The sequence below is a fragment of the Ostrinia nubilalis genome, chromosome 5, assembly GCF_963855985.1.
Source record: "Ostrinia nubilalis chromosome 5, ilOstNubi1.1, whole genome shotgun sequence".
Taxonomy (NCBI): Eukaryota; Metazoa; Arthropoda; class Insecta; order Lepidoptera; family Crambidae; genus Ostrinia; species Ostrinia nubilalis.
In genome coordinates, this window is record NC_087092.1 from 12,101,209 (window position 1) to 12,125,618 (window position 24,410).

The 24,410-nt window shown below is 37.9% G+C and overlaps 1 protein-coding gene and 1 non-coding gene across 2 annotated transcripts; one reads left to right on the plus strand and one right to left on the minus strand.

Moving 5' to 3' along the window:
• The first annotated feature begins 9,306 nt into the window (after positions 1 to 9,306).
• Positions 9,307 to 9,379, plus strand: Trnar-ccu (transfer RNA arginine (anticodon CCU)). Its single transcript has one exon. It is a non-coding gene; the product is annotated as a tRNA-Arg (tRNA).
• Positions 9,380 to 22,286: 12,907 nt separating this feature from the next.
• On the minus strand, positions 22,287 to 23,920 carry LOC135072142 (uncharacterized). The gene is made up of 3 exons (XM_063966094.1): positions 23,338 to 23,920; positions 23,022 to 23,243; positions 22,287 to 22,774 (listed from the first exon to the last, which is right to left on the minus strand). The coding sequence occupies exons 1-3, from the start codon at positions 23,918 to 23,920 to the stop codon at positions 22,287 to 22,289; spliced, it is 1,293 nt and encodes a 430-aa protein (XP_063822164.1).
• Positions 23,921 to 24,410: the final 490 nt, after the last annotated feature.

Sequence of the window (24,410 nt, forward strand, 5' to 3'; positions counted from 1 at the left end):
CCTGAATGTATATAACTTTTATAAAGTTTTAATAAAGTGTTTTTAGTTACTAACTCATAAAGTGATTAACACAGTTTACAAACTTTTCTTTACATAAGCTTTTAGTCATTAAATCTGCTAAGTTATCATTTGAATTTACATATTCAATATTGATGATGTTCTTTTCAATAAGATCTTTCAAGAAATGAGCCCTTATATCAATATGCTTAGTTCTTTTAGAATTTTCGTAACTTTTCGACATAGATATAGCACTTATATTATCAACAAGTAAAATAGCATCACTATTGATGCTCAGGTGTTTGCTGAGGCCCTTGATGTTTACCAGCTCCTGTGCAGCAGCAGCAGCAGCGACGTACTCGGATTCAGCGGTGGATAGCGCCACACACGATTGCTTTTTCGAAAACCAAGCTATTGGGTTCACTCCATGTAGTATTATGCTGCCGCTTACGCTTTTCCTGTCGCTTCTGTCTCCAGCCCAGTCTGCATCAGAGAATCCATACAGGTTTGTATCTTTAGTCTTTCGAAATATTATACCTTTATCTTTGGTTTCTTTTAGGTAGCGTAGCACTCTCTTACTAGCTTTCCACAGTTGTTCATTTGGTTTATCTAGGTATCTACTCAGATAGGATACCACAAATGTCAAGTCCGGTCTCGAAGTCACAGTTAAGTATAGCAGGCTTCCAATCAATTCACGGTAGGGTACATTCAGTATTTCTTCATTATCATTTATTTTTATATTGTAGTCTATTTCCATAGGTGTCTTCATTCCTTTGCAGTCAGTCATATTATATTTCTTTAGTATTCTCTCTATCATATTAGTTTGTTTTATTTTTATAGAATCTTCATTTCTCTCAACTTGCATGCCTAAAAATGTTTTCATTTTTCCTAGGTTCTTCGCCTTGAATTGTCTAATTAATTCCTTTATAGTAGTTTCTCCATTTCCAATAATGAGAATATCATCGACGTATATCAACATCCAGCAGTCTTTTTTGTAGTACATACAGTAGTCGTATTCTGACCGTAGAAATCCATTTCTCTTCGCGAATTCATCTATAGTTTCATTCCAACATTTAGGAGATTCTGTCAGTCCATACAATGCTCGCTTCAGTTTCAACACTGTATTTTTATTTTTAGTTTCATATCCTTTTGGTACTTTTATGTATACATCCGACTTTAGCATTCCATTCAAAAATGCGGTTGGTATGTCTAGTTGTACAATTTCAAGATCTTCTTGTACTGCTTTTGAAATAAACATTCTTACTGTAGCATGTCTCGCAACTGGTGCATAATTATTTTCAAAAATATCTTCTTTCTTCTGTTGAAATCCTCTCACGACTAACCTTGCTTTCTTAGTTCCTTCTTCTTTTTCTTTAAAAATCCACTTTGTATCTATTGATTTCATTCCCTTCGGTAATTTTGTTTCTTCCCATGTTTCCAATTTCTCAAGTGCTTGTAATTCATGATTTATTGCTTCTTTCCACTCAGTATTCTTTATTGCTTCTTCATATGAGTTTGGTACGCTTGCGCTTAGACAAATGACGATATTACTTTCATATTGTTGTAGATATGCGGGTCGTTTCACTATTCTTCCTGCTTTAGTACAGTATTTTTCTTCATCTAATTCTTCAGTTTCTTCACTTGAACTTTCATTTCTTTCATCATTTCCATTGTCTGTATCTATTTCTTCTTCTTGTTGTAAATACTTTCCTTGTTTAATTTCTTCCTTCTGACTGTATTGAAAATCAGTTTCATCGAATTGCACATCTCTTGACACAATAATTGAGTTATTTTCCGGATTCCACAGCCTATATCCCACAGTACCATAACCAACCATCCTTGTTTCTTGCGCTCTTTTATTCAATTTTCCTTGTCTTGGTATGATAGTAGCCCACACTCTTGAACCAAATACTCGCAGTCGTGATAAGTCAGTTTTCCCATATCTCATGAAGCATGGTGTCTTGAAATTGATCGCCCTTGAGGGAGATCTGTTCAGTTGGTAAGCTGCGCATTGTATCGCTTCACACCACAATGACTTGGGCAATTTTGTCTCTGCAAACAAAGTTCTCACTTTATCACACAAGGTTCTATTTAAGCGCTCCGCCACTCCGTTTTGTTGCGGGGAATAAGGTAAGGTATATTCCAATCGTATTCCTTTATTTCTACAAAAGTTTTTTACTTTAAGTGCTGTAAACTCTGCGCCATTGTCACATCGAATCCTTTGAACTTTATTACTTATGTCATTTTCCAACCTTCTTATGTAATTTATTAATATATCGGTTGCTTCAGATTTATTTACCATTGGAAACACTACGCAAAAATGAGAGTAATCATCCAAAATAGTCAAAAAATATCTCTCACCGTTAAGTCCACTTTCTCTGACAGGTCCTGCTATATCGGTGTGTAACATTTCGCCCACTCTCCTCGATCTTGGTTTTGATGTCTCCTTGAACGGTCGCCTTGTAGCTTTCCCCTCCATACATGGGCTGCAAACTTTATTACTTGTTGGTAACTGCATTATACCTAAACATTTTCTATTTAAATGTCCTAATCTTTGATGCCAGATATTATTGGAAAGATCATCATCACACTGATTACTAGCTTTACTCATGTTACATTTTACAAAATTTATATTTGCATTCAATTTATACAACCTGTTTTCGCAATAGCCAACCAAATTAACATGTGTGCCTTTTATTATGACATTATTTTTGTTAAAATTTACCAAAAATCCAGCTTCAGTTATTTTCTTTACAGATAATAAGTTATAAGTGACATTTTCAACAATTAATGCTTCTATTTTTATGTTATTATTTTTATGTTTAAATCTCAAGGTTCCAATTTTATTGGTTGTTATGTATTGACCATTTGCAACAAATATTTTTATATGTTTATCCAAGCTTTTAACATTTGTCATGTACTTTTCATAATAATTACTTACAATGTGTTGTGTACAACCGGAATCCACAATAAAATTAATTTCAAAATCATTGCCAGCAGCAGTTAACATCTCTTGTTCACTCGCAATGAAACTCAGGTCACTTTGATGTAGTAAAGATGACGGTTGATATCCTCTTGATCCTCGTCCTTGCCTTCCTCGGCCTCTGCCACGGCTCCTTGCTTTATTCCTCCTCTGCTCCGGTACTTTTTCCTTATTTTTGCATTCGTATGATTTGTGGCCGGGTTTTCCGCATGTATAACAGGTGATGAAAGCCTTTTCTTCGTGGTCTTCATTACTCACATTTAATTTAGTTTGTGCGTCGAGTAGTCTCGCTTTTACAAAGTCAAAGCTCAAACTCTTCTCCGTTGCCATTGTTTCAATTGAGGTTATGACATGATCATATTCCTTGGGTAGTGAAGATAGCAGGTAGCAAATTTTGTCGTCTTCTTCTATTTGTACGTCAATGGCTTGTAGATCGCTTATTATCGAGCAGAACTTGATCAAATAAGTCTGTAATGGTTCTGTGCATTTCATGGACAAAAGTTTTCTCTTTAGGTAAAATCTATTATATACGCTTCTTCGTTCGAAGTTATTTTCCAATAACGTTAGCATTTCTTTTGCATTACACGCATTTCTTATAATTTCCACATATTTGTCGGAAATGCACTGAGCTATGAGTGATTTGGCTCGGGCATCATCCTTCATGAATTGTTTGTCATGTTCCTTTGTTTTGTCCTCCTCCAAAACATATGATACACCTTTTTCCTCCAATATCAATTTCAGACGAAATTTCCATGTACTGAAATTTGTGTTCTCATTTAGAAGTGGCAAAGTGGTAGCCGCCGCAGCAACGCCCGCAGACGCCATTTTTGTCGAAGTCACACTCACAATGTGCTACCACAATTTTCAGGATCGCAACCCCTTTTATTGTTCCGTTATCCACTGTTGTAGCTAACTACGCTCTGCTACCATATTGAGAATAATGATAAACTTGTTTGTAGATCAACTTGCTTTTATTTCAGCACATTTTATATTAATACAAATTAACACCGGTGGGACGCTCGGCGCGACCAGAGAGAAGAAAAAAGAAAAAGATTGACACTAGTGAAGTGCAAGTACATAACTTTATTTTAAATGACACCTGAATAGAACCTTGTAAATAACAGGCATAATATGAAAAAGTGCTAGTAAAATGTTTATCACTCCAGGTGACTTGAGTGATTTATAATTATCTAAATATTAAAAATCTTCAAAGCATATTAGTAAAAGAGAATAAGTAGGTAGTACCTAGAAGAGAATTTAGTTATTTCAATCTCCAAAATAACGAAAAAAAGCTTTCTTAATTTACAAGCGTAGTTGAGCTTTTACAAATATTTCAAGCTCCATCATTCTTTCATTGAGCTTAAAGCAATAATAATATATTAAAGATGTCACAAACATATTTAAACACCGAAAAAAGACCGACTCCTTGAGTTGCGAGGTGGCGATGAGTGCTACCAGCAAATATGGAAAGTGTCCAATGCAAACAAAGTTGCAGATGACGTATCAACAAATAAACATAGAGCTTCCTTGCCCCCCTAATCCTCCGATTCCTCTAACAAAATGACGTCATAACCACAATCATAACAGTCTCAGCGAAGACTTTGAAGGGTCAGATTAAACTGGCCGGTGTTCGGATGCACCGAAGTACATCACTGCTAATGACCGTTGATTGATATTTATGAGTTTGGAAACGACTGCGATCGTATGACACAAGTACCAGAGACGGCTTTATGCATCAATCAACCACGAAGCTTAAAAACATTGCTGGAACGAGAATAATTAGGTTACACGTTAACAAAAGTCGTTTGAGGTCCGAAATTAAGTTTCAAAGTTTTTAAGCTTCAGCTTCCGGTTTTTTCTGCCTGAATTTCAGCCTTTCAAAGGAAGTAAAACGTTTAATAGGTACCTAACCTAGTTGTGTTCCCACTTATTACAAGGCTTAAACCATTTGGAATCATGAGATAAATTATAATGATTCACGATAAATAAGGTAAAAAGTTGACATGTTTTAAACTTACTTACATACGAGTATTAAGCGCAGCATTGTTTGTCTATAGATCACATCGTAAAGTTAATAAAGAGTTAAAAGAGAAAATATATATTAAGAACCAAACGCCTATACAAAATCGTGTTACAAGGTTTGACAAGGCACGAACTGCGTGCATTTATGAATTTCCAGGGGTTAAGCTCTGCAAACGCTCGAGGAAAATATTGGAAATAGAAGTTTAGATTTCAGCAGAAAAGAAGAAACAACAACCGAAGTGACTTCAACTTTGTTCCCTCTTATATTTCTTCTGAAATTATACACTACGTCACGTCTCATGATTTCTTCTCGTTTCAGCCAAATGACGTCCACTGCTGGACAAAGGCCTCCCCCAAGGTTTTCCACAATGAACGGTCCTGCGCTGCCCGCATCCAGGCTCTTCCCGCGACCTTTACCAGATCGTCGGTCCACCTAGTAGGAGGCCTGCCCACGCATGATTTCTTATACCACTTGAATTCAAATATTTTTTGTTTGTTTATGCGTGAATCCTAGTTGGTTTCTAGTTTCTTCAATGTTTTAGTAGTTGGATGCAATTGCGGGAATGTGTGGCACTATTATAGGGTTCCAGGAATAATATCCCAGAGAAGATCCGCCGGCAAGTACATAATACTAATACCTAGCTTGTATTTTAGATTAATAGAAATACTGAAGTTTAAAAATTGATTGCGGAAAAAGCAGCGTGGGACGTCACCCACAAGGTGGACCGACGACCTGATAAAGGTAGCAGGAAGGCGCTGGATGCAGGGAGCAGGCTGCTATCAACCGTGCGATGTGGAAGTCATTGGGGGAGGCCTATGTTCAACAGTAGACGTCCTGTGGCTGAAATGATGATGATGATGAAAAATTGTATTCCTGGATTATTACTACGTGTTGTCGCATACTTTCCTCTTGAAAATGTGTTCAAAATAGAAAGTATTTAGGTATTACATGACACCCACCATCGTGGGTTCCTCGCTCATCACACGGCCCCGCGTTGGCGCTGGTCTTAAATCACTAATTGGTGACTGCGACGACTGTTCTGCTCACATGAATGATGAGGTTAAATCGCATGAGGTAAGTATCAAATTGTACGATTCTGATGAGAGAACATTGGGCTTGAGTCCAAGATATTCATAGCTTATGCAGGTAGCCCGACGGATTAGTAAGCTAGTGGCAATGGGTAGGGCACATAGTACGCAGAACTGACGGCCTATGGGGCAGCAAGGTCTTAAACTGGAGGCCACGTAGCGGAAAGCGCACCGTGGGACAGCTTCATGTAATCTTTATTACTTGATTACACACCACAGTCAAAAGTCATAGATTTTTGTATAAAGATACCTAATACTCAGTCTTCATCATTGTCTATACCCGACAGAGCAAAAGATGCGAAGTAGGTTAATGTGTTTATAGCGTAGGTAACATTTTCACGAGCAAACTGTGCCCTTCATGAAAATTTACCATTATGGTTGCTCCAATTTGTCCAGAGCATTCAATAACGGTAAACTATCGTGACCGTATTACCTGTGGTATTACCATTAGCAACTATTGATCAAAATTGCTTTCAATTTAAACCAATCTCGCCCCTATTGATTAAAGAGTTTGTAATGTGATAGCGATTACGGGAAATCGCTATTACGTAATAGACCCAAAGACTCGCCGAGTGCATTGAAACTGCATAATAAGACAGTCTGCATTAACATTTCTAATCCATATCAAATCCCTAAAGATCGACTGTACGATAACGAGTTATAGATCTATAGTGTTTCGCAAAATCTGAAGCTGAAGAAAACCCAGCTTTCAGGTCAAACATGTTTATTTAATTTAACTGATAGTAATTATATTTAGATAGAATCCAGGTTTATACGGCAAATAAAAATAAATGCCTATCGTAATAACGTCATAAAGTGTGATCAGAGCACAGATGTCTCACCGAGGTGGTAGATTCAATTACCACGTTCATAAGCTACACATACTTAGTGCCTTGCGTGACCGACAATAGGGTTACTAAGATTTTTTAATCAAAATTAAATTACCCATGGCGTTACAGCCGATACTAATAATCATTTTAATTTTGCAAAGAGAACACTTAAAAAGCACTTCCACACGTCCCAGTATTTACCCTACCAGCTTGCTGTAGCAACAAAATTAGAATGCTGCAAGTCAAAAATTAAAATAAACCACTGGGGGAGTAAGTAAGAGAGGACTTACCGGAGATTCTATGCTTGTGGTCCTTTCTTGCAATCCAGAATCCAGGGGTGTGATTCATCGTCAGGTCATTTGCATTGCAGCAACACTCCAATTTACCAAAGACAAATAGAGGATTTTGGTCTTCACCCTCCACACTGGCTCACTGGCCAGACGGGTTAAAACTTGGGCGGAGACCTGATGTTAGCATACTTTACTCCCTTAGTTGCCTGTAGATTGGGTGTGCACGGGTTCCTACTTTGTATGGTATTCTACCTACTCTGTTGGAACCACACGACAAACATTATTTTAATTGTTCTACCTAAAATTAGCGGGCAGCGCAGGACCGATCGGTATGGAAATTCTTGGGGGAGGCCTTTGTCCAGCAATGGACGTCATTTGGCTGAAACGAACGAACCTAAATTTAACATATTTTGGGTATTTTTTCGTAGCAATACTGTTTTCTTTCAAACACATTCACAGCCCTATGAGCTGGTGATAAAAATGTATCTTTACGAACAGTAACCCAACACTTTTCATCTAAGATTAGTTACATTGTGAATAAGCACAATCATTGTCGCAAACTTGCTTCAATAAATGTTGAAACACGCACCTACTCAGTAAACAGTACAAAGTGGTGTTAGGATGTTTTAGGAAGACGTTTTTTCAGTGATCTTTACAAATTAACCACGTTTCCTCATTTTCTTTACAAAAAATGCATTCACGCAATTTTCGCCATAAATTACCAACACAGCAGTGGAGATAAAATTTAAAATCCCTCCATCGATTGACCTGAATAGTGCTTTGTGCGGATGCAGCGAGGGCCCTCCAGCGGAGCGCCCTTGAGGAGCGCCCGCTTGCATCTGACGTCAGCGCTTGGGGACTTAGCTCGTACTTTGTTTTATTTTTTTCTTTATTGCGTCGTGCTCGTGTCACCGTGTGCATGTTTACACCCTGTTATACATAATCTAGTAGTAGGTATAATTAGATATAACAAATCTTTGACTTGGAACTTGACACTGAATATAAATCGGTGCAGACAGATCACTGTAATGTGTTTTGAAAGGCGTAGTCACACGTTACATACCTACCTACCGTAGCACTTTGACCACGTGCGGTTTGCAAACATGAAAATTACTATGTTTAGTATTCTGAAAATCTTGTTTTATACTTTTTCAGCGTCGTTTTTTGTCGTAGTTGGGTTTTAGTTTTTTTACTTTTTAAATTAAGTAATTGTTCTTTTTCGACTGTCTTTTGTTTTTTCCCTTCACGTTCTACTTTTAAATTTTTGAATGTTAATTTTAATACATTATTTGCAATGCACATTTACACACACCTTTCACTTATTAATTTCGTAGTATTTGTGATGTAGGTATTCCGTTCATCCACTCCAGTTGTAACAGATGCAAAGCTGACCACGACTTGTGCCACGACCTTCTCGATATGATTAATTATAATATGTCGAATTAGTCTGTATCTGCTACGTTAGCAACCTACAGAAACACCGTAGTATCTTGTATCTTTAAAATTAGAATATACCTACCCACCATTTAAAAAAATAAAGTTAAAAGCAATTTCGCATATTCCACACCAACTGCCGCAGACAAATTAATTAAATACGACCTTTTATCTCTGCCCTTCATAATATTTCGCAATCCATTAGATACTCGTTACTTTTTATTAAAACCTTAAAATAACAGATTTTCGGAGGCAGTTCAAAGCTACACAAGATAAAAATTTTTTTTTAAAGCCAATTTAACTTTGAGTGTGCATGTAGTTTTGTCGTGCTTCGTTTATAGCAAATTAGGTATCCATGAAAAAAAACTACTTTCTTGATTATGTAGTTTTTAGTCAGTCAGCGCAAACGAATATGTACTTAGATTTTGTACCTTGTGCTTTTAACTCTTATAATTATTGTAGGTATTCCTTAATCGACAGTCGCGGCACTGTTCTGGATTTCGTACAAAACAAAACAATTGCTATACCATAAAGAGAACAATATTTATTCGTGCTCAGGGTACTGTTCATTCGTAGTTTGAAAAGTATCAACCCCAATTTTATTTTCTTAAGAAAATAAATAATTTTCAAGACGGTTGCTTATTTCCCACCCTTATCCACCGCCCCTGTGGCCTAATGGATAAGGCATCGGCCTCCTAAGCCGGGGACTGTGGGTTCGAGTCCCACCAGGGGTATCCCATGGCAGCATTTTGGTTATTTTTATTTTCTAATGCAATATTTTAATGAATTTTCAAAATTTATTAATCATTACTTTTTTACATCACTACGGTAACTAAGTTTTTGGTTTGAAAGTGAATTCCTTTGTGAAAGAAATTTTATCAAGTCACTGTTAAATCTGTTTTCATGAAAATAATATACTTTCACTTAATAATATTGTATTTATTTATCTGATTGTTTTGGTTGGACAATTATTTGTGAAATACCTACATACTAAGTGTCTTATGATGGTTTTAATGATAAATAAATGATTATTAAACTTAAGTGAAAGAAATTCCTTTGTTAATAAGTCCAGGCAAAGAGCTCTTAAAACAGCCTAAAATTAGACAAAATTTACCTAAGTTGGTGTAAACGAGCCTGTCTGTGCAGTACACAGACAGAGATACTATCCAGACGGGTAGCGTCCAATGCGCAGGGGTTGTGCTGAAGTGGAATGTGGTAAGAGATATTGTAGAACAGTTGAAAAAGTGACTTGTTTTCCCTGATACTCTTAAGAACTGCTTATAAAAGTGTCTTCGTTTCATTGATAATCGGGATTAAAAATTATCTGACAACAATCCATCCGTTTGTTTTACGAAAGCTCATAGATTCTGATATGGGTGTAATGATGACAATGATGATGTTGGGATATTTTAAAATCTATTCGTAAAATTATAAATCTAATGATGCTAATCACCGCCTTTCGTTTTTATCTTACAACTATTCTTTCCGTAGGATGTCTGGAAGAGATCGCTTTCTACCGATAAGATTTCCTGAAGTGGGCCGTTTCAACTGTGTATTTATTTTATTGTAAGTTTTGTGTGGTTCAATAAAGAGTACACAACTACTTATCTAAAAATAAATGTTTTACTTTTTAACAAATTATTTTAAGACTTAACTATCTTATGAGTAGGAATTAAGTAGAAAAGATGTAAGCAAGCAGCTAGGTATCTGATTAATTTAAAATAACTACGCAATTTGATTATTGTTAAAACCATTTACAGCCTTACCATTCCACGCACCGCGTAGGCGTGTATACTATGCCTAAAAGTTTAACGACCTACGCACGTACACGGTGCAGGTTGCGTGCGTGTGCGTTATCGCGGCTGTGTGCGTGAGTCTGCGACCTTGGCGAAGGTCGTCTGAAGCCTGAAACGGTAAATTACGAAGGGTGGGGGGAGGGGGGGGGACGGTCGATATTTAAATTTCGATAGCATTGTGCGTCGGGCTTTGCGGTGCAGTGTTTATGCTGAATTTATAGCTCTTTTCACTTTTAGAGGCAATCATTTTGAAGGTTAAATGTCTGAATATAAAAGTTCTGAAAGATCGGTGTGAATTTTTAGACATATTTTTATTAAGTTTCGCAAATCTCTTGCGCCCCTAGTTTAAATAATTTTACAGTCTTAGCTTTGCTAATAAATTGTTAGTGTATTTCATTATCTGCAGTTTTCGAGTTTTTTTATTAATACATAGAAACAATTTCGTTGTAAGAACTGTAGCTATAACCCAAGTGTTAGACATGGCTTAAATTAACAAACGGCTTAACGTCCCTTGAAGCACAAAATGATATTTAATTTTAGGACTATCATGTTGATTCAAGTCTGCAATGTCTTAACCAAAATTGAATCAAATACACACGAGATAGGCTAACAAAACGTTTTGCATTAATTTCATACTGATCCTAAACTACACCTAATCTGCATTTATATCTCTTAAAATGTATTACTCGATATCTAACGACTGCTTTACAGCCTCACTTCAGTAGATAGTGTAAATATACGAACCTGAAACTATTTGTATCACAACAAGGCCTATCAGCATATCTTCGCCATATATCTGTGGATGTAAGATACATCTCGCTTCGGCACTTTATTACCTAGAAGATACGACTACTGTGTTTATGGTAGCACTTTGATAACAGAACTTAATTTGTTACGATAACTTTCATAATTTATAAGATTTTGTATATTTCACGTTCTATGCAGCTACTTCCATTGTTATTGGTTGTTAAAAATAAACTGAGGCAACAACTTGTGCAACAACCCTGACATTAAACTTTATCCCCCTTATAAATAAAAAGTTACGCCTAGGATGAACCCTGGATTAAAATTACATTTCCATACATTTCCATTACATACATACACTCGAAAAACATAACCCTCCTTCTGGCGCAGTCGGGTAATGACAATTTAAGCTAGAGGGTTAGGTTCAACTAAGTAGGGTGTAACTTTTATTAGGATGAGTCTCCATTGATGTCTGACATGATTCAATCTCACTGATACAGCTTTGCGTACCCTCTAATCCTCGGATTAACTTTTCTTATATTGATTCAAACCTAAATACAAAATCCATATTTTTTCAGTTTGTTTATCCCACAAGGGAATTGATCCTAGGAGATCTAGATTGGGAGAATCTAGTTTAATAACTGAGAAAAAGGAGAAAGAGTTCGTAATGCAATTGCAATTTGTAACTTTGCAGCGTTTACTTTTTTGCTGCAGAAACCTTTCGTTAAGAATCTTCGTCTTAATCTGTCATTACTGTTTTTACCTTCCGACATAATAGCCTTGATATTATCCTGGGTATCTACACTAATAAATCAGAATTAGATTACCAGCTGAAAACATAATACTTACCTACTGGTGAGGGAATCTCCTTATACAAAAAAACTCCCAGGTGGTTGCGTGAGCGGACGTAGGTACCAATCGTGTGTAATGGGAAAAGTTGTAATATCACACACAATCACAAATCTAACAATAGCCCGTTGTTTACCTTTACGTGAATTTTAATTTTCTACTTTATTCCTCTGTGAATAGAGTTACAGGTTCCAATTTAACTTGTGAATTATGATCACAGTCAGTTTTTCAAGATAATTTATTTACTTTCAACAGCAAAAAAATTTAAAAGAAAGAACTCTTGATGGTTTTAATAAAAGGATTCGGGATTTTAAGATTTTGGAATGTCACTCAATAATAAACCGCAAAAAAGCAAACAAATCACGGGTTAATGCATTTAGGGGTCATCCTATACTTTCTCTATCCGAGGAACTGCCAATCATCGAACCAGACGGATAAAAAACGAGAGTGATACCTTCGATAGAAATGTATCAGTGGACCCACATCACAACGCGGCCTGTCACTTCAGCTTTTCAGCCGATTATTTCAACAAAACCCTCTCAACTGCACTTTAGTTTTTATTTTCATCAGTTCATGGTTCAAATTGGATCGGTGAGTGCTGCGTCTGGGCCCGTATTCGGTGTCTAGATACTAGCGATCTCTACGGGCGGCCAACGAACGCATGACATTGAGGCGACTGGGCGCCTCACACCACAAAAATATGCCTCGCACCAGGTCCTAACAACCACCCCCGGGGTGAGGAATGGCTGCAAAACGCACACTATTACTTTATCCATTGATCGTACTACGTATTTTGTAGTAGCATTGTATTTTCGGTGCGGTTGTGTGAAAACAAGACAACTAACTACCTACTTATTCGTAAGCGCGCTCATGCGAAGTTTTGTTTACTTATAGCACAGATAATATAATACTAGTACAGATGCATCATCCCTTAGTCGAAATGTGGCCGACCTAAGTCTTGAAACTGCTCGGGCCCGTTTGGTTTCCTAGTGGTGATAACAGATCGCGCTAGTGTGCCGCAGCGGACTTGACCGTCCCGCGGTTTGCGACCCGCTAATGCTTTCTATTCTAGCAACTTGAGCGGAGTATTTATTTGGCGTGCTATGTCAAAAGATGGCGCTAAAGCCAATAAGTTTACTGCTTTGTTTATGAAGACATGTAACTAAGCAAAAAACAGATTAGAGACGCTATTGAAAATTTCGTCACGGTATAATAATGTCCAAGTAGCACAATGATCACAGCCGACGCTCAATATCCAGCACCGTGGGTTCGTATCCCGCTACAAATTATCATCATAAAACTCTAATTTGTTTTATTTTATTAGGTATATAAAACAAGACAATATCGAAACATGCAGTAATAAAGGTAGACATCAATAAAAAACGTATGTTTTTCAGAAATAATTATTATGTAAAAAAAAAACATAACCCTCCTTCTGGAGCAGTCAAGTAAATATCAAATGAACTGTTCGTAAAAAATACAAAATCTAGTTTTAGTTTTTCGTACTCGTATCGTAGTTTATTCAAAAATATGCCTACATTTTAATCGACTTGCACATACAGGTTTAAGATTTAGGATTGTCTGTGATTTAGGTTTAGGTTTTTTGTTGCATTCGTTTGCGCGTCACTCGCGATAATAATAGCACCTACCTATTTATTTACGAGTAATAATACCGTGCTGGCACAAAATATACCTAGGTGGCAAAATATTATTTACTTATTTAATTATTATTTTACTGATGTTTTATTCCTTCTCTCTCTCTCTATTTATCGTCGCCGAACACGTAGAATTTCGTCCGGTAGCGCATTTTCTTACATAACTTTTCAATTCCTATCATTGGAGGTCCGAAAATATTTCTCATACAATTTGATACCATAATGATCATTCTTCATAAAAAATTTAAAACCTACATATTTCAAAACATAATCATTGATATTCATAATATCACTAATCATACACTTAGTTTTTAATAATATTTGTTTTCATATATTTTTCTATACTAATGATCGAAACTCATAATCATTCGAATAAATAACTATAATATTCATAAATGTGATGTATCCTAATAATTGTTTTCATAAATTTATTACTCATAAGTGCTTATTGAAAATCATGATGTCTGTATTCGTATTAAATCGTATTTTAACATTAAATTAATTTGAAATGGTCCAAAACAGGCAATATTTTGTGCCACAAAACTAACGTGACAGAAACGAATCGCTGCAAAACCGACTCCACGTAGTCTTGTCTGCCCTACCCCTAGAGTGTAATTTAAAAGCCGGAGGCGCGGAGGGAGGGCAGCCCTCGCCCGCTGTAACGAGGCTCAGGCGCCCGGGTGAGCTGGAGCGGCTGAGGCTGGTCGCCGAGGCGCCGAAGGCGCCGATGGCGATCCAAAAAGCCGAAGCTGCGGAAGCAAGCGTGGGTGCCTGAGCCTCGTTACGCAAGGGCGGAAGGGCTGCACATCCCGCAGCGCCGGAGACGAGGAAATACCAATGCATGCTGCATGCTTGCTTTCATGCTGCATGCTCTGCATGGTTATCTACTCTATTAAATTATATTTTATATGATTTTTTAAAGATACGAGTATGTTTGTTATAAAGTAAATTATTCTGAACAACGACATTATGAGTTGAAGTATGTTCTTAGTAACAACATTATTAATTAAAACAATATGATCAATGAATGTTATGAAGAAAAAAGATCTGAAAATAAAAATTATGTATTTTAAATGGTTCTTGGTAGTAACAGTATTGATAAAAAAATTATGATTACTAACTGTTATGAGCTCCGATGGTAGTAATAAAAATGTATGAATAAAAAAAGTATGAAAAATAAAATTATGAAGAGAGATTATTATGAACACAAATCGGTAGTAAGACAAAGAATAGGATTTAGAATTTTATGTGAGCCAATATAGAACCATTTCGTCCAATGACACCATGCTACCCATCCTTATCACTCGCGCGTAATTGTATTGCTGTCGCGCTCGCTCACTCACTGTGACGGCCCGTCCCCGTCGTACGGGCTCGGCGACCGGACTATAGCATCATTTTCGATTCACTTACACGTGCTGCGTGAATGGCTGGCATGCATACCTACTAAGTATATTGACGTTACTGGGATCGGGAGTAGCCCCAATGGATGGGTACCTGCCTACCAAGCTTGTTTTCATTTAGCGCGCGACACTGGTCTTTTTAAATAAGTAGGTAGATATGATTAATAATTCATAAATTAATCGTGTGCGTTACATCAGCGACATGGTGACGCTGGTCGGGATGTGCTTATGTGGAGGTGTTGGTGCCTTGTATCCTGTAAATGTGTCGAGAGTCTACCATTTGTACCCGGTAAGGTTGCGGAGTACTTAATTGGTGAAAATGGGATTCCGCTGCGGTGATGCTTGAAAACGTTACTGCAGCAGCGACATGATTATTGCCTATTAGCCTTGGCCAGATTTAAGGTGTTTCAATAGGTGGCTTGTATTTGTGCCTTTCCATGGTCAAGCAGCGACGTTTGAGCCCCCCGTGGTTTTGAAAGGTTGCGGGTGCCGCTGCGGTAACGTTTTGGGGATTTCCATTTCTTCGAACGACTTTATTTATTTATTTACTTATTTAAGGCTCACAAAACAAGTTACAGTCATATTTAGGCACAGATAATAATCCATAGATTAATCTAAACCGCAACTCTTAACTCTTACTTAACATGATGTCGTGTGCACAGAATGAATTGAAAATTATGAAATAAAGAGGGTAAATAGTGTTAGTTTAACTCATTTTATGCTTAGTATTTAATGTCATTAAGTGTTATTAAAGTTTACAAAGGACAACTTGACTTTATATTCAGGATATCTCTCCTGAATTTGTATAACTTAGAACAGAATATAACCAAAGAAGAGTGTTCAGTGACAGTGTCATTAAAAGTCTGCACATTCTGGTTATAGGGTTGTAAAAAGAGGTATTGTTTTTATAGATTTGGAGCGAAAATATTTTTTTGGTAGGGTTTCGGGATTTGTAGCGAGTGTTAAAATTAAGAAGGGAAAGAAGATTAGGTGAATCAAGTTCAGAATGCAAAATCTTATGCAGACAGACAAGTTCAAGACATTCACGTCTGGAGGCCAGAGACGTCATTTTGAAGCGGTCTTGCCCTGTATGACTTATATTCGCGACCCAAACTCAATCTGAAGCAAAGAATATTCAGAAAATTTCTTTGGTCTCCCTCAATTCGGTCTAAGTGTACCTACATTGTAGAATGGCGACCAGATGACAGAACCATAATCTAAGATGCTTCTGATCAGTGAGTAGTATAGGCATATAAGGGTAGATTGGTTCTTGAAGACCCTTGTAAAACGTGTGACAATATGGTCGTAATGACAACTAAATGAAAGACCATCATCAAAGTACACCCCCAGGTCTCCGACGATGACACTTGAATGAAACTTGATGGACAGATGCGATTTTTTGTTGGTAGGTGGCATGTGATTGGTGCCAATGGGTGCCATAGTAATTATTCCAAAAAAAAAATAACGCATGGCATATGAATTAGATGAGTTACTGTGAAAATCGAAAATACCTTCTAGCTCTTAAACCGGATAAAAAGGGCGCTCTGTGATTGCAGTGTCAGATGTCAGAAAATTTTGAATACCTATGCCTAATTTTCGATGAAATAAATCATTTTACAACTGAAAATGGCTTACTTATTTCGAGCCTCAAATAAGGCAATATTTAAGAAGATAACTGCTTTTTATGGTAATCAATCTGCAGTGCTTTTATATTCAAATAAATGCATGAATTTTTACTTTCTACGCCTTGTAATTAACCGATTACAACCGTCTACAGTATTTTTGCGCACGGGTTATGCATAGTTTATTTTTAAGAAAGAAAGAAAGAAAGAAAAAATATTTTTTCATTGCTTTAATAGGTAGAAATAAGAATAACAATAAAAAAAAATTCTGAATTTGCTTTTATGTGTAAAAATATTAAAAATTATATAAATGAATGTAAATGATGGACAGATTTTTGCAGTCAAAAGTGGTTTTGATTTCTTTCAAACAAAAAATATTTTTTTTAAATCGGTTTTTGTTTGACAGAGAAATTGGTAAACATTCATAAAAAAATTGATCAGACAAATATAGAATATTATCCCTTTCTATTGAAGACGCTAAATAACCTTATTAACTGAAGTATAAGTTGGTCCTTAATTTCACACTAAAACTTTTCTTCGTAAGTACCTACCTTAACGTTAAACATGGTAAGGCTTACGATTTGGCTTTTTATAAATGTCTTTGCTATTGACAAATTAACATTGGAAACTTTTTTGGCTTATGAATAAACTAAAGTTTTCCTGTACCTATATGTAATATAAAAGCTGTATGTTTCTTTCATTAAATAAATAAATTTAAAGAGATTGGCTTGGTTGGTTGGGCACAAATGTCGCTGCTTGACCATGGAAAGGCACAAATATAAGCTACTTATTGAAAAAATTTAATCTGGCTAAGGCTAATGGGTAAAAATCATGTGGCTGCAGTAACGTTTTCAAGCATTACTGCAACGGAATCTTATTTTCTTCAATTACTCCGAAATCTTATTGGGCAAAAATGCTAGATTCTCGGCACATTTACAGGATTTAAGGCTCTACCTTTTCCATGACATAAGCACATCTTGATCAGCGTCACCATATCGTCGCTTGCCTCTCTAACTGACGTAACTGACATTTTGCAAAATTTTCAGGCGATTAGATAGATCGATTCGTCTTGCGAAATTAATTAAGATGGTGTAGATAACTCAGTTTCGAAAAAAATGTCAGATACGTCACTTAGAGAGGCAAGCGACGATATCTCTGAGGTAACGCACACGAATGAATCTGCATTTTGATTTTAAATAAGTGAAATACAACTTGATGCAGACTGACATGTATTTGGGAGAGAACTTGCTTAAGGATAATTACCTACTGTCTACCGTAACATTCGCTGCCTGCCGCTCGCGCACCCTGCTTCTACTTTCAATGACGCCAATCCAATGGGCCGCGCGGTCGCGTCTCGGCGTGGCCAGCTAGTAGGTAGGTAAATTATGATGCGTCGCCGCAGAGTAGCATACATAGCGTAGCCGGCTATGGAGCGTGCGAGTGAGACAGCAATGCTCTCACTTTGTTTATGTTTTGGCCGAATTTAATAATTAACAATGGAATTAAACAGGGGATTAACAATAGGTTCACTTTAATAGGTACTAGGTTAAGATTTTTTTTATTTGCTATACATATCTTAAAATAAATTAAATGAGTAAAAAAAACATTAACTGCACCTCTGCACCGCACTTACCTACTAACAGCTCTCTGCGTGGCTGAAAGGTTAACTGGCGGATAATGCTCTAAACATTATGAACAAAAGGTGGACCTTAAACATTATTATGGGCAATACAGTTTATAACCGACTACACCAGAAAAAGGGTTATGTTTTTCCAGTGTATGTAGGTCTTTAGATTAAGATTCGTCTTAATTATTATTGTGAGTGACACTGGGTAGGTTATCATAATTGGAAGGAAAACAATTGAACTTTTTATAGCCACGATAGCCGAACGGTGAAGGGGTCGGAGTGGCCGACTCGAGATCCGGGGAACGCGGGTTCGAATCCCACCGCCGCTCGACTATTGTGGTGAGCCCACTCGTAACACAAGCTCATTTAGTTTAACACGAGGGGCTAATGGGACTATTAGTAATATTTGGAATACAAATTGCTAATAATCTTAAAAAAAAAATCAAAATTGTCGATTTTAGGCGCCACAATGTTAGACAAATTATAGCCAAACTTTTGTAATGCTAATTTGTGTTTCTTTCATTTTTATTTGAATTTAGATGTTTTTTTTGCATTTTACAAGAAATATGACAATTAATAAAAATAATAATTTGTTGCAAAACCAAACCTATTTTAGTATTTTTATAAGTGACGAAATAAAACAGCAGCGATGAGCGCCATCTATTACATCATTTGTAACTAAATGCTACTTCTACAGCGCTGCAAAAACGATTGTTTAAGACTTCAGTTTTTACTAAAGATAAAATTTTATTATATGAAGAAATATTGTTTATTTGAATCATTCACTGTGTTTAAATGAACAAATTAATGTGTAAAACATTTTTTCATTACAGTTTACTGAGCATTAGTGACTTTTTACAAACGTCTTCAGAAATTCGATACTTATGTCGCCATCTAGTGAGATTGATTTGGAATGATTCAAGATTTATAGGCATCGGGTTCCCGTGCTTATAGGTAAGCTTGGTTCGATATTTAAGGGTTGATTGGGTGGAGACTGAGAGTAAACTGCACAATAGGCACATTAATTTGTGTATATTGATTTAAATTACAAAGTTTAACACTAGGCTGAGTTGCACCACCTTATTTTAACCGTAACAATGACAATAACCGGTGCTTTTTGTATGGAGTTTGACAGATTTTTGACGTTTGTCAAAGTTAAAGTAAGATGGTGCAACCCACCTTTAGTAAGCATTTAATTTGGTGCCCCACGTCGGGCGCCAAAATAATTCGACATATTTTTAATTATTGTTTTCCAACAATATTAAGCGAGATAAAGTAATTGATGACTTAAACTTACACTAAAAAAGTAGCATGACGTCATCAATCCAATTTTCAAACTCCATAAAATACGAAATTTGACTTTTAATGCCATCTAGTGTAAATACATAAGTACTCAGTCGTAAGGTAATTTATAATCAATGCTGTAGGTATCCAGTGGGTATCTATCTATACCTACTCTAAAGAATTCTACAAGAACTACTAATTCCTAACCTAAGTACTTACCTATAAAAATCCCAGAAATCAAGACCTTTGCAGCCAATATTTATTAAACCGCCAAGCGCCATCTACAATTTCATTAAAACTTCTATGGATGCTGAAAAACGCCATCTGTTGGAATCAGCGCAACTTTCACAACACCGGTATTCTGTATGCAATCCATCTTAGTGGTGTTTTAAATGGCGTCTAGATGTCTCTTTATCAATATTGCAGTAAAAGGTACTTTGTGGTATTGCGGTAAACACAAAATATTTAATTATTTTAGTGGATCACTCAATTAATGTAACATTGCAATAAAAAAAATATTAACCAAACCATTTGAGGAGGAAGCATAATATTATAGAAAAATAAAATTAAGGACTTGATAGTTTGACTTGATCGATGGAATAATAATAATAACATGAATTAATAATTAATTTAATAAATTATTTACGATTGGCCAACATTTTCAACTACCGTCATTGAAAACAAACACTTCCCTAAATATTATGTCACAATATTTTTAACAAAAACAAATAGGTTAACTTTAAGGCTTTTGTTACAAAGTCACAGCGAACATTAGCCATAATAAGCACTCATTGCAGTGTTACTCAACAAAGACCATGAAGTTAAAGTGGCAGCCAGAATGTGTTATGAACATACTTAAATTAATCTTTACTTCTTCTAAAACACTTTATTTAAGGACATCCTAAGAAAGAATTAATAAAGAGTAACACTTAGGCTGACTTGCACCATCTAATTTAACGGTAACTATAACGATAACCGGTGCCTTTTGTATGGAGTTTAACCGTATTTTGACGTTTGTTAAAGTTAAAGTAAGATGGTGCAACCCAGCCCTAATAAGGTAAGTGCCCCCTACTTCGGTATATTAAGGCTCTTACGACTTTAACATTTTATTTAAAAATAACCAAGCATGATATCAGTATGAAAGCTTTTGTATGCTAAACTTTGGTCTTTTGACAGTAAGTTAATACATAATTAATAGTTATATAGTTTGAACTTTTTTTATATTAATTGTTCTGCGGACCTCTAATTTGGATCCTGTTTCGTGACAAAATTTTGCTCTGTTTCTAAGTTCGTAAACTCATGTCCCCTATTTCGGGATAAGGTTTTATGCATCCAGTTAGGATATTTTAATAATGATTAAGGGTTTAATAAATTTAAAAAGGATAATAAAAATTTAGAATATAATAATTATGTGAAATTGTCGATATTACTTACCTGAAATATTCATAAGAAATAATGTGAGTCTAGTATAATACAATTTTGATTTGTTATTTCTAACAATATGTGAAAATATTTATATACCCATCAGAAATGTAGGGGGGAGGGGGGAACTTAACCCCCCCCCCCCTTCGTACCCATAAAATTTTGATTTGTTATTTCTAGCGATATGTGAAAATATTTATATAACCATTAGAAATGTGGGGGAACTTACCCCCTTCCTGCCTTCGTAGCCATAAAATTTTGATTTGTAACCCCCCCCCCCCCTTCTCCCCATAATCCCACCCCTGGAGCTGTTTAAAGTGAGGGTAGCCCCCCCCCCCTGAAAATAATCCCAGATACGCCAATGACTCATAATAAAAAGTAAATAATTAATTTCTTAGGTAGGTAAGTATTAAAAACTAAAAAATATGTCGATTTATTTGATGGTATGTGTCATAAAAGTACCTAACACCATACATTCATATATCACGAACTTGGAAAAAAGTAACAATAATACGGTATCTTGTTTCGTGATATTGATTATTCCACATTCCCTAAGTAAAATTCATGGATTATTATCAAAATGTGTCAATTAACTATTATCTATCCCATATACAATACAAATAAACAAAGATAAATAAAACAAATCGAAATAAAACCAAAATTATGCTGGTACTACTTATGCTAATTTATCTTAAAATTGGTCATATATGTGAACTTCAAACTCGTGTCATATAAATTCTAGTGAACGAAACATATACCGAATTTAGGTCATGAGAAACTTAAATAAATGCATTATTTGTTTCAGAACTTACATTTAAATTATCATAAATAATTATTTAAAAACCAAGCATCAAAATGTTATCCATAATATCCTTGAATCGGTAGTGTCACGAAATAGGGGACACCCGAAAAATAATATGTACGCTATTTCGTGAGTCAATTAATCGCAATTTTAAAGGAATTCTACGTTTTCATATAACTTTTTTCTAAGCCAAATCAATTTTCAAGGAACACATGAAACCACTATTACAAGTTTTATTTAAATGGACGTTCCTTCGCCTTTTTATAAGCTTAAGAAGTTGGAGCGCTAACCTTACGGTGAGCAGGGCCGGATTAACCATCTCGGGGCCCCTAGGCACAGCTCGTTTCGGGCCCCCCTTTTTTTGTCGCGGAGGAAATGCTTTATTTTATAGTATCGGGCCGTAACCTTAGACTTCCGCGACACCACCGGCGACATCTCGCCTACACGGTGGACCTTAGACGCCCCCCTTGTGGGGGTCCCACGGGAATGGCGCGAAACGCCAAGCCGTTCCCGTCAGACGGAGGTGACAAGGGTGCCCCCGCACCCCCGGCCTGCTGGCCGCCATCTGTGGGCAGAGTAGAACGGTCGTACAACCGCCTTCTCCACCCCCTTCTCCGCCTGCGGAGCGATGAGGCGAGAGGATCGTTCTCCCGCTCGCGCTCCGCTGCCTCCTTCTGAAAGAAGATCTCTTCGCAAAAGAAGGCGACCACCATCCAGCATCCTTCACTTCCAAGCATGGCGTTGACCAGGCTCGGAAGCAAAAGATCCCGGCCCACGACCGCAGTGAGGACACGGCGCTGCTCCTCCCAGCCTGTGCAGACCGCGAGGGTGTGCTGCACCGTGTCATCCGCCGCGCCGCATTTGTGGTACAGCGGGGATTCCTCGGCCGTGTGGTGACGGCAGAGTAGAATACATTTGTCACCAACCCCTACTCTTCCCGCGGGTGTCGTAAGAGGCGACTTAGGGACTACATATCAAACAGAGAACGGGCAGCAGCGCTCTCTGAAAAACATCAATCTTTTAAACTGCTTTCTCCAACCCGCCTGGCAAGCGTGGAGATTATGGCAAAACCCTCCACTATAATGGAGGAGGCTCATAGTCTAGCAGTGGACTGTAAAGGGCTGTTGATGATGATGATGATGATTCCTCTCGCCCGATCCTAAGCAGGTACGAACCGAAGCAGCCATCGGTCAGCACTTGCGCCAGACGGAACGTGAGGAACCCGTGCGGTAGTTCCAACCATTGGTCCAGAACAGGACCAATGGCGTCCAGAGTGCGGCAGCCAAACTGCGCGCGAGTCATGTCTTCCTTCCTGCGGTCGATCATGATCTCGCGCTCTTCCTGCCTGACGGCGCCGCGCCGCTCCGGGGCCGGGCGCTTTCCACGCGCCTTTTGGTCTGCCATTCAGTGATAGATGACAGAATCTGTCATCTATCACTGGATGGCAGACCAGAAGGCGCGTCTTGTCTGTCATCTGATGACATACAAGACCCCAGCTTCTAGCTCCCAAAGAAGGAGTACCAGCGAGGACGCACGCCACAGCGTGCCCTACCGTACGGTAGATCCTTGCGACTTTCTGCGCTATGGCCCGCTGGGGCCTGCGCATAAGGGCAGCATTCTCCCTCTTGTTGAGTGCGTCCGTCCAGATTGGGGCGCCATACAGCACCATGCTCCTCAGAACGCCTGCATAAAGTCGACGATACCTCGTTTGTGGCCCTTCCAAATTCGGGAGGGGCCAACTCAGTGCGCCAGCTGCCTTGAGGAGGCGTGACGCTAGACCGTTGAAGTGTGGGCTAAAATGCCACCTCCCGTCAAGCGTGAGGCCCAGATATTTCATCTGGCCTTTGACGTCAATCCTAACATCCTTAACCACAATGTGGGCGTCGGGAGGGGTGCGCTGGCGAGGCCCCGGTAAGAAGAGGGCCTCAGTCTTCTCCAGCGCGACTTTCAGGCAGAGGCATCGTATTCTGCGACCGACTAATGTGCCGCCCGCCGACGCCAGCCGCGCCGCGGTCCCAAATGTCTTCTCCCGGGCAGTGACCAGAGTGTCATCCGCATAGCATATGACACTCATGCCCGCGAGAAGGACGCCCCGGAGGAGCCAGTTGAAGCCTAGGTTCCACAAGAGTGGACCGAGCACCGAACCTGCGAAACCCCGCTGGCTACGCCGCGCCGTTTGAGCTGGCCGTCTCTGTTAACATACAGGACTTCGCGGGCCCGTAAGTTATCGGCCAGCAGCGCTCGAAGGTACTGAGGCACTCTGTGATGTTCAAGTGCCTAGAGTATGGTGGAATGAGGAATGGTATTCTTTCAATACCAATATCCAAAGGCTATATCGAACGATACAGTCAACACACCCTCACCCCTCTCCCTAGCCTCTGCAGTGAGGCTTTTAAGCCTCTGAAGGGCGTCGACGGTCGACCTGTCATGTAAACCAAAGCAGTAATGTCAACGTTACGAAAATGGATTAGTTTCCATCCACAATATCGAAATTTGACGATTGAATGTGTAAATCAAAATAAGGCGAAGTTTTGAGGTGGTTTGAGTTTTGTTGCATAAAAATA